The sequence below is a fragment of the Rhopilema esculentum genome, chromosome 20 (genome assembly GCF_057945365.1).
Source record: "Rhopilema esculentum isolate cy_ngs chromosome 20, ASM5794536v1, whole genome shotgun sequence".
NCBI classification, from domain to species: Eukaryota; Metazoa; Cnidaria; class Scyphozoa; order Rhizostomeae; family Rhizostomatidae; genus Rhopilema; species Rhopilema esculentum.
In genome coordinates, this window is record NC_142834.1 from 13,693,570 (window position 1) to 13,711,451 (window position 17,882).

At 35.9% G+C, this 17,882-nt stretch overlaps 2 protein-coding genes across 3 annotated transcripts in view; both read right to left on the minus strand.

Annotated features, from left to right (window-relative positions):
* LOC135687559 (protein unc-13 homolog B) overlaps positions 1 to 190 on the minus strand; it is a 63,066-nt gene extending 62,876 nt beyond the window's left edge. The window contains exon 1 of one of the 2 annotated variants that reach the window (XM_065204150.2): positions 30 to 190. In XM_065204150.2, coding sequence (XP_065060222.2) covers positions 30 to 51 — 22 coding nt within the window. In that variant the 5' untranslated portion in view covers positions 52 to 190. The remainder of the gene's footprint in view (positions 1 to 29) is intronic. The other variant, XM_065204151.2, reaches the window with a different exon arrangement.
* A 4,302-nt stretch (positions 191 to 4,492) lies between these two features.
* LOC135687564 (E3 ubiquitin-protein ligase RNF126) lies at positions 4,493 to 17,504 on the minus strand. Its single transcript, XM_065204158.1, has 11 exons — positions 17,097 to 17,504; positions 15,284 to 15,342; positions 14,700 to 14,760; positions 13,758 to 13,806; positions 12,243 to 12,360; positions 11,502 to 11,539; positions 10,220 to 10,259; positions 9,028 to 9,100; positions 6,743 to 6,836; positions 5,980 to 6,095; positions 4,493 to 5,400 (listed from the first exon to the last, which is right to left on the minus strand). Exons 1-11 carry the CDS (start codon positions 17,187 to 17,189, stop codon positions 5,338 to 5,340), a joined length of 804 nt encoding a protein of 267 aa, XP_065060230.1. The 5' UTR covers positions 17,190 to 17,504; the 3' UTR covers positions 4,493 to 5,337.
* Positions 17,505 to 17,882: the final 378 nt, after the last annotated feature.

The following is a 17,882-nucleotide window of genomic DNA, read 5'->3' on the forward strand; positions in this document are numbered from 1 at the left end:
AACATCAACAGAACATATTTACCACTTACCGTTAACGTAGAGTTGAGGCATTTCATCGCAATGAAAGAAAGAGATCCTAATTCCAAGGTAGACATCTGTATTTAATGAAAATCATGACCCCAGCAATTTGTTGACTCGACTTTCCTTTTCCCAGTTTTACGTAAGGAAGAAATGAACACAAACACTGCTTTTGATGAATTGAATTGAGCATGAATTGAGCATTCCAAGCCTCGATCACAATTACGGTTCATTGTGCAAAATACCACTACCGACCAGTGCTACCGACCAGTGCTACCGACCGGTCTTTTTAGTTCCTAGGGGGGCTATCTAGAGGGTGGGGGGGTTGAAAGAATGGACACCCCAACAGAGTGATAGACGCAGGGGTCGATGGCCCAGGGGGTTATACCTACCACCGCTGCAAGAAAATTAACAAATGCCCATTTTGTCAGAAGACGTGCCGCTATAAAATGAGAAAGCAGGGCTGTGGGGAGTGGGGGGCAGAGGGGGTAGTTTGTCCTGGGGCTCAATGTCCAGGAGGCCTCCTGAAGTTATAAATTTCAATTTTAAAGTGGAACCAATCAAACGTAACAGAACAGAAGTATGTCAAAAACTAGTGAAACCTTTTTAAACGATAGCAAGAAAATTACTACTTGAAATATAGCTCCTGAATTGTATTTTAAGTTAATCTTAAACAAGAATCTCGTCTTTTAGTTTTACCCCTAGAGCCTCAAAAACCTCCCCGCGTTATATTTTGGAAGTGAAATTTCCCATTTTGTCAAAAGGGATCACTTTTTGTCAGAATAAGTACCACTTTGTCAGAAAAAGAACCACTTTTGTCAGTCCGTAAAGCTTCCAGTGAAATAAAAGCTAGACAGTACTGTACAGAACTGTACAAAAGAGTTATTAACTAAAAGCACAGGGCAATATAAATTGGAATACCACAAAAGATAACTCTGTTTCCCGCCGGCCGGCCAGCACAACCTCGCATTTGCTTTTACCATACTTCCTGCACAATACTGGGTCGGGAGGGTAGGGTTGCTCTTAATAGAGAGGAAAAACATTCCAAATCACTGCTTCGATGGGAGGGGCCAAGTGACAGTAAGCTCGATAAAGCTTTAGGATGATCCTATCAATATTCGATTGATAGTTCGTAACTATCTTCTTCGCGTTTTTTTCCTAAATATATATTGTATTTACATTAATAACTTTTGGCAGCACTCTTGAAAGCCTTTTTCAGTACTGGGGTCAAGGCACCAATTTCGGCTATCCACCAAACCACTAACCTACGTTCCCTTTCTCGAGAATTCTAAATTTCGATGTTTTAAGGAAATCCTGGTTTCCTTTCTGGGCTTGGATTGTCAGATGCTTACTTTCATAATCCTTCTTACGAAAAATTTCTTTGTACGAAAGATTCTAGGGAATGTTCTTTTCACAGTCTTTCTCCTATTACCTGCATTAACCTCAACCTCAAAGTTCCCTTGATCGAGACTTTTGCTAAGATCTTTTTATTTCCTTACAAGCTTCCTTTTGTCAAATAACATCGTATTAAAGAATTGTGATTAGATTGTCTTTAAGGCTCTTTCTTGTAAACTATATAATAAAATTCCTTTGGTCAGGATTCAAACGCTTAAAGAAGTTTTGCTTCATGAAATAGTTTCAAGTTTTGTGTCATAAAATTCAAAGCAGATGTTCGCAAAGGGTAAAATTTTTCATTCCCATCATCAAATTTTACAAATTTGTTTTTCAAAATCTCTTTGGTATTTGTCTTTAAAGTTTCTTTTTTTTAATCAAATATATTTAGCTAACTTGCTGGAGCAATAATTTCTAAAGACATTTCTTTGCATTAGAGCTCATGAAACTAATAGTTTTCCAGAATGTTGACTGATTCATTTAGTCCAGAGGTGGCGCCAGAAATCTTCTGACAGAGGGGCTGGAGCTTCCGACAGGGGGGGCTAAAATGACTAAAATAAGCAGTTTTCGTACGTTATTTTGTCAAATTTGCTCCAAAAATAATCTAAAATTTCCTCCGATGGGGGGGGGGCTAGATGCTTCCGACGGAGGGGCTGTAGCCCCCCTAGCCCTCCCCTGGCGCCACCACTGATTTAGTCTATATTATCTCATACTTTCACTAAATAAAGGAAGAGAGTTTCGTATCCCTATCAAGTATCCTCTGCAGTGTGCCCAGGATTAAAATTGACTGCTCCCAAAAAGAAATTTTGTCCTTAATTTCTCTCTATGTTGACCCAATAATCTAAAGAGGGTAGTGTACACTATCGCAATATCTATGCTCTTTGTGAGATCATCTCTGATGAAATCGCAACGTCGATATAAGTAAAGCATTCTAAGATGCAGCGACAGCAGCCGTCACGGCAACAGCTGCCATGACAACAGTTATTATACCTGCTTGCAATAGAGATGAAAATTGGAGGAGCTTCGGCGAACTCCCTCCCGTCCCTTCCATGTCGTGCGGGTCTCAGAAATGCCTTTCTGTAAACAACTGAGATTGCACATGGGCGTTGGTGGTATTTATATGTGATGTTGCAAAAGATCTTTTGTTTTTCTTTGAAGCAGCGGATAGAGACAGCCAATCAGGAGCTATCTCCAGTTAGAATGAATTAACCTGTGCTGGCACAGTGAGCCTCGATGCGAAGAGGAGGTGAGAGAGAATACTTTGGAAGAAGGCTCTGCTGTAGGCAAGTTCAAGAGGACACACATCACAAGACTCTCTGTTGTATGTAGAACTCATTCAAACTATTTGACGACACAAAAAGATTGATAAGAAATTGCCCATTCATGAGGAATCTGTAGTATAAAGGGTGCCATCACAGAATTTGTCCAACCAAATTTGAGCCCCCCAAACAAAAATCTCTTAGAATTTTAACAAGGTGGCTGAGCCACCACCCACCCCATCCACGTCAACAATGTCCCTCTGGGAAAGGCAAATGGTATCAAATGAGTCTGAGATTTGTGAAAGGAGAAATGGGCCAAAAGCTAGCAAGGAAATGCTTATTTCATAAGTATTTGGAAAAGTTTGCAAGGAAATGGCTGCAGTGCTAAAAAGTGATCTGTATCTATCCAAAGCACTCTCTTTTAATAAAATTAATAGTCATTTTATGTGTTATTCTTGTATTAAAACTTACCAAGATAAATCTGCCAACATCAACGTTGCCACTGTCTCTCATGTCCGTATTTGAGGTGTTTAACTCTTCTTCCCGATATTCTGGCTCAAATTGGTAAGGTAACACCTTTCCATCTTGAGTTAGAATATCTGGAGAGCCACGAGAATCATCATCTGCTGATAGGGAATCTGGATAAAAGTCCGACATTCCGAGGCAAACACTCGAACAGAAACTTTCCGTGTCGCTTGAAGTGCTGTCTGCCATTTTGAAACTTTTCATACACGCTTTAGAAAGCCGATGATCCTACCGTGAAAGCAACCGAGACCGAAAATCTGTGTGACGTCAATCCGAAGTGCTCCGATAATGGCGTTGAAAAACAATTCAACTCAACGACCAATTTACAAATGCTTATAACTACAAAACGGTAAGAGATATGAAAAAATAATAGCAGGTCCGTTTTCAGGAGGCCAGATTACATCGTAATCGAAAATAAAAATTTTGGGCTAGAGTGGCCCTTTAAAGGCAGTTTGTCCCCTTCGTGATGCCCAGGGAAATTGCACTATTGTGGTTCTTCATTCTGATTGTTTATTTGTGCATTGAATCAACGATGCCTGAATATCGTGGTCATGAAAAGAGATACTGAGAACAATGGGGGTCATACTGCCTTTAAGATCCAAGTTAAAATTTTTGATTTTTGACAACAAAACCTGAAAATCCTCTGAAAATATAAAATTAGTTAAATATGTTTGCTTAGTGATTGTGGCTTGGTCCATAAAGTTTAGCAGAGAGACAAAATAACAGAAGTTTGGCAAGGGAAGAGCTTGTGCTTATGTGACCATATCTCAGCCTAATTGTGAAGAATTTAACAGAACTTACACATGTAGAGATCTTTCATCATGGCCTTTTAGGATATTCAGTCCAAAATCGAAAAATTTCAAAATATCTTAATGATGTCACCACTTAAAAATTCGATTCAACAGCTTACTAAAATAACCACTCTTTTAATGGTTTTTCAACGGTCAGTACAAAGCCGAGGGGCTAGGCCAAGGCATGTAAACATATAAAACCGAACAGGGTCATTTCAATAGTAGCTGACTTCAGTGGCGTACCCAGGGCGGTAGTAGTGAGGGGGTCTGGGGCGCAGCCCCAGAATTTTTCGGCACCACGCCCTTCAAACACTCGCAAATGCGGGGAAACGCCCCTTTTGCAAAATTTCCCCCTATTTTTTGATTCATTTTAGCTACGGTAAATAGCAAAGCATTTTAGAATTGTTATTGACACAAGCATACAGTATACTACCCCCCCCCCAATTCCCCCCCTTGGGTACGCCACTGGCTGACTTTAGAACAGTGATGTAAAGACAGGGATCACTCTTTGTATCTCAGTGACTGCCCAGAGCTTTAAATCTATCAATGCTGAATCAAATGCATAACTATTTCCAACAAAACTACTTCAGTAACATAAACAAACAACTGTTACAGATATTAAACATATAAAAATTTGCAAACGTTCTTTCTTCATGCCCTTTAGCCTAATCCACACGAACACAATTCTGGTTACTAAAACTTATGTCTGCCAACTGAGTTAAGGCCCCTCGTGTTTGCCAACTGTGGTTATTGTGGGATAATTGGCGAGATTAATATATAAATCCTAGAATTGTGTTTACACAGGAAACCTCACTAATGAAAAAACAACGCAATTATGTGCTGGGAAAAAGAATTATTCGATATTAAGGAGACATGACAAGGGCTTCATTAACCGATCATTCGCTTAAAGATATTAAAAGAAACTCGCTCATCTCCGTAGACGATCCAGAAATCTAGGTTTAGATTTTCATAAAAACATTATAATTTCAACTTTCATACTCATCTTAATTTGGTTAAAAAATCGTCAGCACGTAATGACTACTCCTTCGGGGTATGGATCTGAAATCTCACTTATAACTATTCGCTTTGCTTCGAAACCAGCATTAATACGAGAGTGAATGTGGGCAGCTCTATCTCTCCGCTAGCAACTTTATGAATTATGCTATAAGTCTTTTCCCGTTAACAGTCTGTGCTCAACACACGAAAATTCTATTATTTGTGTAAGCAAATCTAGCTTTGTTCGAGAAAATATTGTTTTCAAATGTAAATAACTGGATACTCAAAAATATCGAATTTGCCATCATCAGCCAATTGGGCAAAAATTTAATGATATCTACATGAAGCATCAATGGCTAACTGTAGTTGTCCGTTGGCTGTCCGCTTAATGAACATCGGCATACCGGACAGGAGTCGTGCTGCAAAAGATAAAATCGTGGAAATTACGTTCATGAAGTTTTTTCACTGCAATATCAACTGCATACAATTTAAAATCTCTTCAATTAAAAAGCAATACAATGATTTGAGTGTGCATGAAAATTTTCGGATGAAAAGGTGAGAGAATAAGAAAATTTTCAAAGAAATATGTTGGAATAAAAGGTTATTTTGTTTTTAATGGCTATGAAAAAACAAACATTCAGAAAAACGCGATTAGCCTATTGCGATCCACATCTGGGTTTATATTTTCCATCTTGTTCTTTCGGAACTTTATTCTGACGCTTTTTACTCTAAGGAGTGTCAGACAAAAAAGCTCTCAGTATGCTGAAAAAATGTTTGCATTTCTTCAAATTTTGTACCGACAAAAAACCCGTTGTAAACCCTTTACAAAATTTACTATTTCAACTTCAAGCAAAAATTCTTGCACACTTTTCTAGAATCATGAAATGTACCTTGACAGCTATGCAGAATATTGTCAAAAATATTTCCCTGTTTCTGTCCACAGACAAATAGCAATTTACGGACCATTCTACTAATATTGTACATAAGAAACCACTCACCAATTGAAGCCAAGGTTTTACACAGTCCGAGTGAAACTTGTGGTTGCATGATAATTTTAAAACTTGTTCATGCAATACAAATGAATCTTTACAAACAGCGCATTCAAGTTCATTATCTAAAAAGCAAAGAATTACATCATAACATTTAAAAGTGCACCATACCATTAAAAATATTTTTGTCGATATAGTGTTCCATTCATCTCTTTGGACATCATTTGACAAATACTCTAAAGAAAAGCACACTTTAGCAACATGCGATATGTTCCTGTTTTTGAACGCCATTTCATTCTTCATTACATAAACATTTAATCATTGATATGATATGATATTATATGATATGATATGATATGATATGATATGATATGATATGATATGATATGATATGATATGATATGATATGATATGATATGATATGATATGATATGATACGATACGATACGATACGATATGATATGATATGATATGATATGATATGATATGATATGATATGATATGATATGATATGATACGATACGATATGATACGATATGATATGATATTATATGATATGATATGATACGATATGATACGATACAATATGATATGATATGATACGATATGATATGATACGATACGATATGATATGATATGATACGATACGATATGATATGATATGATATGATACGATATGATATGATATTATATGATATGATATGATATGATATATCATATGACATGACATTAATTCATCATTGTGACAAAAAATAAAGAACATAGGACTTACCAACATCTTCTTGTGAAATTTGAATTTTTGGTAACTTGTCTATATTTTCTTTATCTGCAGGAGGAGGACCAGAACCTTCTAATTGATTCAGCAGCTACAAAGAGTATATACAATCAGATAGATAAAAGGTATAAACAATTACATTAACTACAAAAAGTTTCGTCGTGACAAAATTTCGGATAAATATTTTCATGAAATTTTCTTCGACGAAATTCAAAATGAGACGAAATTTGGTCACGACAAATTCTTTGCATTTAAGATTTTTGAGAATTCGCAAAGAAAAACTCCTACACGAGGTTAGGAATCAAATTAATGTATCCTCTTTTTATCTCTTCAATGTCAACTACGTCCTTTTCCTCATTTACATCGTCTTCATAATTATCTTTATCGTTGGGAATCATAATAATCATCATCATTGTAGGTTCTTGAACTAACCTCGTTATCACTATTGCTCAATGAAAATAATTCTGGCGTAGCGAGAGGAAGGCAAGAGGGGCGGGTGCCCCCCATAGCAAAAAATTTCTTTGAAAAAGGGCGTTTTTGTCGTTCAAAAGGGTGTGGACTCCAATTTTCCTTTGGTTAACTCGCTTTTGCCCCCTCCCAATCTTACACCCTGGTTACCTGCTCTAACTGTCTTTTGACGCAGGTTTCAAAAGATTCCACCTCTGTCCTTTAATATTCAACTGTACTATTTCTTTCATTCGTTCAAGGTATTCGCATTTTTTAACCCGAATTTCAAACTCTACAGAAAGCAAAATTTCTCGACCAACCTTTTCTATTGAAGATGGTCTTATGCTTTCTGAATCTTATACTTGTATTCACACTTATACTTTTAAGGTTACGGTAAACGTTTTCTGGATAAAAACATCAATTTTTCGATTATTTCACATTCAAGTAGCCAAACTTTCAAGGCACACAGTGATACCAACTTTGAAACTAACAGACATTTTGAAAATGGAAAAAATCCCATGTAAACGAAGGTTTCCATAATTTCTTTATCAAAACTTTTAGTTGAGGCCTGAAAATCTCTTGACCTGTTAATCCGATTATCGTTGCTTTGGGGTTGTCTCATGTCTCATTTACAAACGCGCATGGCACATCCATATATCCAATGTACGGCTGTCATTGGATATTTAAACAGGATTATTGATCTTGAAGCTTCAATTGACTTGACCCGGATTACACTGTGGTTTACGAGTGTACCTTGCAAGTGCGATCAGTAAAATCCCGTTTTCTCAGGGCTTACAATTCGTCTACATACAGGTACGAAAAAGCTATTTTGTACCCAAGGAACCAATCGAATGGCTCAAAAATTTGCACACGACCAGAACAGATGTCGGGTAACCAAAGTATGTCTCAAAATTTGTGTATTTGCTCTGGTCTGTCTTTTATAGACAAATACATCTACGAGAGGGAAGAAAAATTGTTTGGCAATATTTGACCTGGTATAGTTTCAAAGGGAAGGAGAACTTGAAATATCTGAGATAAGCTTTGGTAGCTTAGGATCTTCGCTTTCTGCTGATATAAGTAAGATTTTGTTACCTCAAACGCAAGGGTACAAAATAGCTTTTGAAGGTGGTACAATCATTTAAGCAATAAATGTGCATGGAAAGTATAATTTTACCATATTTGCCAATTATTTTTATATGGTTGGAATCACCACATTTTTGTGCATCAAATGATGTATAGTTTAATCTGATTCCGTTAATAATTTGGCTTTTAGGGAGAGAAAACCAAATATTTTGTCAAAAACGTTTACCGTAACCTTAATTATACTCTGTTTTTAAACTTTCATGCCATAGAAATATAGAGTAGAGATTCCTTGAATGCTAAAAGAAACTCTTTTGATCTTTTTTGCCTTTAGCAGTTGAGCAAAGTTTGAATATTCGATCTGTCTATCGAGATTTGAAAGTGCTGCAATATATTGCCAGCAGCCAAGCATCATGAGCATTGATTGGTCAAAAGTAAGCCAATGAAACCGTAGATTCTCACGAAACATTTTCAGGGGCACAAAGCAGTACAAGACTCAGGGCTGCCTGCTCCTGATTATTTATTTTACATTTCATTGTATATACAGGGTACGATTAAGGTGGCTGCTATTAGTACTGCAGCATAAGGCCTATTTCTGAAATAGGCCAAGAAGAAAACAGACAAGATTTTTCCTGAAAAAAATTACTCCCAACAATAGGTTTTTTGTGCTGCAGCATTAGGAGTAAATTGGATTCAATATTGACGGCTACTGCTAAGAATCTTACACCTTGAAAATTCAAGTGAGGACTACATACCTGTGAAATTATGTTGTCAAGACCATTAGGCCCCCACACGTAGTCACCCATATTTTGATGAAAAATTCTATTGCTGCAATGAGAAATAGTGGGATTTGCAAAGAATTTGTATTTGGCATCAAAATAGCTCAGTAATACCAACTACAAACAGGGCCTCCGCCATGGATTTCAAAGTGGGGGGGGGGGTGCTAAAAATAGAATAATTATCCTAAAAATGTCGCCCACCATGGTTAGGCGACGAATAAAATTTTAGTTTCCAGAGTCTCCAGAATGGCCCCTAAATCTCTAAATCGATTTCTGAGGATAATTTCCATTTTACTTAAAGACTCATTGCTAACAATGGGCCTTTGCGAGCGTGGCGACGGTCCAAACAATGGCAGTAATTGATTTTAGACAGTCTAAAAATGCATTATGGGATGCTTACGTAGCGCAATGGCTCATTGTTATCAATGAGTCTTTAATGTGAAATGTTGTGAAAAACGCAACTTGTCTAAGAGAATCTCTCGAATATAATAACAAGGAAAGTGGTCCAGATGTGTTACGGCACAGTTAGAATTCTGATAATGGAAACTATTTCTATAACTTTAACACAACTCGCTTAAAGAAGATTTTCTGCATGCTCGTAAGTTGACACAGTTATAAAAAGTAATGTCTCATTGTTTGCTCAATACAGTAATTCTATTGAGTGGTCAAGCTAGTAATTGGTATTGTGTTCAGCTGCGAATTTGTGCTTTGTGTTGATATTGCTGATGCACGGGGATTTGTCACTTTTTAGTTTTTTGATGCATTTTTAAACTAGAGAAGGACTTCAACTTGTTATTTTTCTTTCATTTTTTTCATTTTTGGCATTTCTTCTATAAACCCAATTTCTCAATTCATACATAAATGTTTTAAGATAAAGCCTAAATAGGGTGCGTCACAATTACCCTTTTCATTTTTAATTGAGTCATTTTTTGCTTAGCAAAAAAGGGGGGCTATATCCCCCCAGCCCCTCTTTGGCGGGGGCCCTGACAAAGATCTTAAAGATAATCACCAAAAGATAATAAATAGCAAGAATAAATGAAAAGAGTGGAGTGGATGAAAATACAAAATCATAGCATGGTCTCGATAAAGAAGCAAAATAATACAACTATGAATTGCAAGATCTAGCCAATATCTTGTGAATCTATGATGTATAATAAAAGAAGCTTACAAGGTCATAACTCCTCCACCTCCATCTCGCTCCATTATTGCTGAAGAGAGAAAAATACCAATAAACAATGAACGGCTTTCTTTTGTTAAAGGGGGCCTATGCACAGGGAACAGTGGTGGACACCTTGGGGCGTGGGAGGTGGTCACCGGACAAGGTCTTTTGTTCTAAAACAACAGAGAAGTGTGACATCATTTTGTCTAAGCAAGGCTTGCCCCCCCCCCCAATATTCGACCAAGTGTCCGCCCCTGACAAGGAAATCTCTGCAACACCAGGAACAGAATTCACAGACTTTGAGAGTATGGTTACAGATTGATAAAATTACAAGGTGCAATAAATCATCTACAGAAACAAGCAACTATGCATCTATATACAAGAAACGTATTAAAATATATAGTTAAAAAACTTTGGGCAAAAAGCTTAAAAGAAGGGGGCAACATTAAAAAATTCTTGGTATTCATAAGCCAGAAAAGCAACAATCACTGCAACTGTTAAATATTCAAGCTTATTTCAAGCCATTTTCTATTCATTTATGAAACAATCTACCATCAATGATTGCAAACCCCGCTTTCCTCCCCCCCTTCTTCCCCCTTCCTCCCTTCCTCCCCCTTCCTTACCCCTTCCTTACCCCTTCCTCCCCCCTTCTTCCTCCTTCCTCCGATTTCTGCAACCCTTGTGAAAGATGTAGGTCAACAAATGAGGCCAGCTAATACACTGGTTTGTACAGCAGTTTCTTTCAAATATTTCATCTGGTACATTCTATGAATATTCAGTGAAAGATATGAATGACAAATAAATTCCCATAATAATCTTCATATCTTTGCTTCCATTTCATGAAGGTTCATGGCCTCAATAATATAATCTTGTTTTCAATCAAATTCCTATCACTTTAGTGGAACACAATAGGAGAGGCCATGACATTTTGTTTGTATTTGTTACTACCTAGCACCCGAAGGTAGATTTTTAGAATGCTGTGCTTATCGAGCAGTCTCCTGGTCCTTTCTTTCGATGTGACCACAACTTGTGATTCCTATGCCTGGAATTGCAGAGAGCTGACGACTACATAAAAGTTTGGTCTTGTCAGCGACTTGAATCCCAAATCCCAGATCCTTGGAACTGTAGTTTGCAGCTCTAACCACTGAGCCATCCTCACACCTTTAATTTCAGTACCAAGAATTATATAGCAGGCATGTCAAAGATAAAGAGAACTATATTTCTGAATTTGATAAACACAAACAATGAAAAAGAAGAAAGAGTAAGAAAGGAAGCCTTGTTTCTTACTTACCTGTAACACCTAAATTTGAGAATAACTGATGAAAAAATCTGAAAGGAAGAAACACAAGTGATTAAAAAAATAACAATAATATTTTCAAACAAAAAGAATTTATATTGAAAAAGGAAAGTGATGTTAAAGCTTCGCTACATAATTTGTTTATTGCAGAAAATTAGTTTTGAAGCATAGAAATCGGAGTAAAAGTGGTTTAAACCAATATTAAGAGGAAGGAAAAGGAATTTTTTATGTGGAACAGCATGGATGATGGTCTAATGATGATGAATGTCTAATCAAGTCTGAAAATCAAGTATGATTTGCTACAATCAATGTCTTATTATACTGAAGACTTTAAGGCATTTGAAGGTTATACAAAGGTTAAGGTTTAAATGATAATATATCAGAAATCCAACCAGATCTATTTATAGCTACATAGCTATTTATAGAATCAAGCTCATTGTCTATAATTGTTACAGTAGTAAGAATTTCAAAACTTAAAACCTGCCTTACATTGCAAGGATACATTTCAAAGTATAGCATTTTATGGTATAGTATAGAATTCTGGAAAAAATTCTAGGAAAAAATGGAAAGCAGCATTACAGTATGAAAATGGTAGCTTAAAGGCTCTTATGCAACCGGCATGCTTAGTGGCAGTTGTCTTGAGACACTGTCTATGTTTTGCACTTTTATGCAGTACAATATTAGGCTAGTTTTTTAATTGTAGCCGTAAAGTGTGCAAGCCAAATGAATGCTTACTGATCAAGTGGGTTTTCTCCTAACATTGCATTTTGTTGTTGACCATCACTGCTGTGAGTCATATGTAATACTCTTGGTCCTACATGTCTGAACCCCCTTCCAGGTGCATCTGAACCACCTGAAATGAGGAAAAAATAAAGAACTCTCATATTGCATGAGCGGGCTGACCAAAGGTTGATTTCTGTAAACAACAGACAATATGTGAATCAAAAAACACCAACCAAGGAAGAGTTGTTTTTACTCTACATTAAGTCTTTAAGAAAAATTTCACTTCTCTAGCTGAAGCTGTTTCAAAAAGCTGTTAGTTGAAATGATAGGTGTGTCCCAATTATGATTGTTAGGTACCTGAACTGCCTGTAAGAGAGGACTCATTTGTATCTACGTGGGTATGAGACAAGCCTTGAAATCAACCTGGTTTTGAATTCTCGACCTTGAGCACTGCAGTCATACACCCTAGCCATTTGGCCTCATTGGCTACAGACAGCAATTTAAAAAAAAAAACTTTCATCTCAAAAGAAACAAGAATAGACATTTCAAAACTTAAAGGTTTTCTTAAAATCGTATTATTTGGGTAGCACTTAAGAACTTGCAAAGAAGTCTTCTATTTTCTCCTTCCTTTCAAGAGATGGTGCATTTTAATAACACTCTCATATTTAGCCTTGATCCAGTAGCTCAAAGATCTTTCCTGAAGCACTGACTGCAAGGCAGGATGATCTAGCTAAATATCCGAATTGCAGAAAAGCTTTAAAAGATCCTAAACAAACTTAACCAGGTAATTTGAAACAAAACTTTAGATGCCATTATATACATTTTTACAAGATTCTATATAAAAAATTATTTATTTGATAAAAGAATCTTCTTTAGCCTATTTGATGTTTCGGTTAGACTTTTAGAAATTTTTAAATATAAAAAAATACATTGTTCCAACAATACTTTCAAATTCATTCAATTGGCATGCAGAACTGAGCTGTTTCCAAGAACATAAAATAGTAAGGGCTTTATTAACTGTTTTATGATTAAGAATTCAACCATTATTGGTTGCCTATCTACAAATGTGGAGCTAGCCGGTTTTATATCTTAGATTACTGATTATCTTTAATATATGTATACCATGGAATGATAACCATTGACATTTCTTCTGAGAACCTTTTTATGATTTGCTAGTGGGGCTGGCAAGAAAAGGGCAGGTTAAACCTGTGAAGAAACACATACTATTGGTCAATAGCTGGCAATTTGCCTTTCGAGGTAGACGCTGCTTTCCTGGTATTGGTTTCAATCATTTTTCATATTTACTGAACATTCCTGGCTTTATACTGTGCAAGAAATAAATTATTTCTTTACAACCAGCACATATATTTCATATAGTGTTATTTTGTTTACTCTGATATAAAAGATATACATTAATATTAGTCATTTAAATATTAATATAAGAACAGAACAAAATGTGGCCTAGATGTCTAGTTGGCCATTGTTGTGCTATCAGTTCAAAGAAACAAGCACTAAAACATATCATACCTTCCATGCCTCTAGAGTGTGAGTACAAAATACCGAATGGATCTCTACTCTAAAGAAAAAATAAAGAAGTAGAAATAATAAGTAGGCTGTTACAAGGAGATCATGGAGGCTAGCAAGCACCCGCAACATAATACAGTATAGAGTGACGATGTCACAAAAATTTATTATTAGAATTTGAATTTGAATAAAACAACATGAAACACCACTTAATATGCAAAATCAGACAAATCTTTTACAAATTGGCTGAGATATGGTAAGATCAGTATAGAAAATTTCACCATCAAATTTAAATTTGGTCTCTATTCATAACTTTTTTAATAAAAAGAGCCGAAATATCAGTTCAGTTCAGTTTTTTATTTCAAATTCTACTGTATACATACATTTATTGCAAGTTCAAATTTTTCCACATTTAAAAAGTATACCACATTTGCTGTGTATAAGCCAAGGTTTTTATTAAGGTTATCTGGTGTCAAATTGTACCTTGGCTTATACAAGGGGCAAGGTCTTGAATTTTTTAGAGTTGGTTCCATCTGGCTCAAGAACTCTAATGTAATGTAACTTTAATTGGTCATATCTCACTCAATTTAAGACATATTTACATGTTCTTGCTTTTGAGATTATTTCATGGTGTTCTCACAAAAGAATTTTTGCAAGAAAATTTCAAAAGATTTTTTTACAGGTCTAGCAATAAGGAACGTATGCAGACCTGTCTATAACAGGCTAAAAGAAGCTTTATGTAAGCATTTAATACGTAGTACTGAAGTGTCATTGAAACATATTTTTCAAATTAAAACAGTAGTGCAACTGCACAATAAACAACTGAGATTGCTTCACTTCTAAATATGCAAACAAACATTAGTGTAAATCAAATGGTAAAGTTGGTATTATTTGTGTCAGTAACCAGCCAGAGATACTCAAACAGGCAAACAGGCATGAACTTACATGTATATGACTTTCAAAATCAAATGGAGATCGTATATCTGATGAGTCAAAGTCCATTGAGCTAAAAATAGATAATTTGATACAAAATAAATTGAGATACATACAGTTGGAAGAGCGTCAGTGGCATGTTTTTAGCTACAATTTGATTTACTAGTCATATGATACTTACGATACCAAATAATCAATTTTAATTATGAACTGTTATTACAAATTTCTTAGTAGGGTAAGGCAACCACAATAACAGAGAAAGGGAGCTTCAAAGTGATGCAACATGAAAAATTAACTGTCTTTATAAATATCTTTATTACTCATATAAAAAAAATAAATCATAGAGAAATGACTGTAAATGTAATCACGAGATAATATTTTTGAAAAGGAATAATAATAACCATTGCATAAATGAAACAAGAACATCGTTATAAAACATTTGAAGGATTTGATACTTTCCAATTGATGCTTTACTAAGACCACTATGAACAAATTCACACCAAAAGCGCTTTAAAGAATATTTATGTTGAATATTAAGGTTGAATTTGCACAAATTCAGCTGCTTATCAATTGGCTAAACATAAACATGAACATACTCTTCCATTTCAGGTAGTTCTTCAATAAATCCAGATGAACAATTTGGGCACAGGAAATCCTAAAAACAAAACCAAATATTTATTATCAAAATTTAGCTCAGTTCCAATCAAACAATATATATAGGAATAAAAGTTATAAAAGTTAGCTGTCTTTCCTGATACCAAATTGAAAGCATGATACAATCTGAAACAAACTCAAATTTAAAACAGTATATATATAGTCTACATTGTCTCTTTAAATTATATTTCTTAAAAAATCAGCCACTTAGCAAATAAGCTATACAATTGTTGCTAAAAAATATTCTAACTTCAATCATTAGACCCAGAACATTCTTGCTTGCGGCCCATTAACAAAACCCCCTCCCAAGACCTAGCAATATCAGCCAGGGCCCGGAGAGGGGGGAACAATTTGCCCCAAGGTCTAGGGGGCCTCGTGAAGTAATGAATTCCATTTTAAGAATGGAATTAATAAAGCATGTCTAGTAAAATGTGTTTAATGATTGCTAGAACTTTTCTGAAACGTATTTTATGCTAATCTGAAGGGCATGGTCACAAAAATTATCACCAGCTCTGCTTGGAGGGGGCCTCATCTTTTGGTTTTGTCCCAGGGCCACCTAAACCTCTTGCAGCCCTAAACCAGCAAAACCCTTTTAAAAACTTTTTGTGGTGGTTTTGTTCAACTAATGCACTCACTTAAGCTACCACTTTTGACTTGTTTTTTTTTCTATATATATTTTGCATTACTTTTTACATCTTTATTTACATCCCAAAATCTTTTTTCGTCTAACATTCTTCAGAGTATAAAACTTCAGAATAAGGTTCCAAAGAAAAGGATGTAAAATATATACTAAATTGTGGATCGAAATAGGTCTATCAGAAAAATGCATAACTGGCATATTTGTCCAGTCAGTATTCTGTGCTTATAAAAAAATTACCGAGATTTCCAAAAGAAAAAACAAACTCCATTTTACACAATAACGGCTTTAAGAAACCATGTCATTTCAATTTCTGTAAATTCTATGATTTTAGTGATTTTAGGGAAACAAGGAAAGGTATTATAAGCTTGTCAACATTTTCTGTTTTAAATTTGGATAATTACCCAGTAGGTAGCATCATACATCTTTTTGACTTGGAAAACCTTATTTTGAACAAAACAATTTCCAAGCAGCTAATATGATGCAGGATTTTCCTAAGAGAAGTTTCTATGAGCACTGTAACCTCTAAACAGCTTCCTTTCTAACTTGTACTGCCTTTGAAAATAATACAGAATGGGGGTCAGCTTTGTAAGGTTCTACGCTGCGTGCAGTGTAAACAGGGTATATGGGGAAAGTAACAAAACCTAATTGACCTTTTAAAAGCTAAAACCTTTTTTAGTGCTGAAAAATCATCTCTTTGCCTGTTTGCAAATATTAAACTAAATATTGAATTTGTATGAAATCTAATTGGCAGGATTAAGAAATCTTCTTTATTGTTCTTCAGACTTAAAGTTTATTTTTCATTGCATCTCAGCATCTTCTTCCCTGTACTTAAGTTTGCTAGGAAGCATGCCTAGCAGCTATAAAAATGGTGGATTTAATTCCATTGAATACTCGAGCTAAGGAAGCTAAATCAAGCATAGGTAAAACGAAACTTGTGGCTGTTCTATAAGACTGCCCTTGAATAACAATCTTTGCACGCAGTTTGAGATGTAAGTTCTATTTTTCAAAACATTCGAGCATTTAGGCCTTATTTCCTTTCGTCTACGATGGATTATGACGCAGACCTCCCATTTGGATATGATAAACCAGACCCACATGACAAGCAAAACACTTACCGGGAGAGACTGTCTGGTGAACTCGGAATTGCATTGATGGCAATAATATCTCTTCTCGACAACAACGAGGTTATCAACACTTGCTTCTGCCATTGCTGCTGTTAGAAATACAGACTGCAACTAGAAACGATGTTGCTACAGACCTGATCGACCTGTCCTGCGCACAAGCAAGCGGCCTAATAATGAGCTCAGTAGACTTTCACAATCTCTCAGAGTCAAAATTACACTTCATGACTAAATGATACGACGTGGGCTTAAAAATTGCAGCATGAACAATTCCTCATCAGATACAGCTATGTGTAGAATCGATGTTTCCAGAAATAAGCAAAATTACAACATATGCTCCTTTGCACTCTCCACGAACAAACTCCTTGCGTCAATATGGCATCGACGATTTTTATTGTGAATGCGGAGGAACTTGAAATCGAGGCCCACACAAGCAAAGATTTCACTACTGAAATAAAATTGGTTCTTCGAAAACTGGAAATAGTTTTTTTCCGGCTTGTAGTGTTAATGCAAGGACCGCGGGACATATTACAGATTGAGGGGGCTAAAACATTTGGGGACTGAACATGCTAAAAACCAAGAGCAAGGCGACATTTTGTATGGTTTTAAGTGCATTATGGAAATTTTTTGGGGGGCTAAAGCCCCCTCAGCCCCCTCAGCCCCCTCGCTTCTGCGGTCCCTGTATGTAAGGAAGTGAGCAAGAAAGAATAGGGTTCAAATTTCTAGTCGATTACGTGAAAAAAATTCATTCCGAAGCTTCAATTTCCATGTTTTATCCGT

Bases quoted from the DNA above. Each gene is read 5' to 3' on its own strand.
- LOC135687564 (XM_065204158.1), bottom strand. From the start codon at position 17,189: ATGGCAGAAGCAAGTGTTGATAACCTCGTTGTTGTCGAGAAGAGATAT. The intron at 10,260-11,501 runs GTAAGTAAGAAA...TTCTCTCTTCAG, and splicing joins CTCAAATTTAGGTGTTACAG to CAATAATGGAGCGAGATGGA. The intron at 6,096-6,742 runs GTAAGTCCTATG...TTTGCTTTTTAG, and splicing joins AATTTCACAAGAAGATGTTG to ATAATGAACTTGAATGCGCT.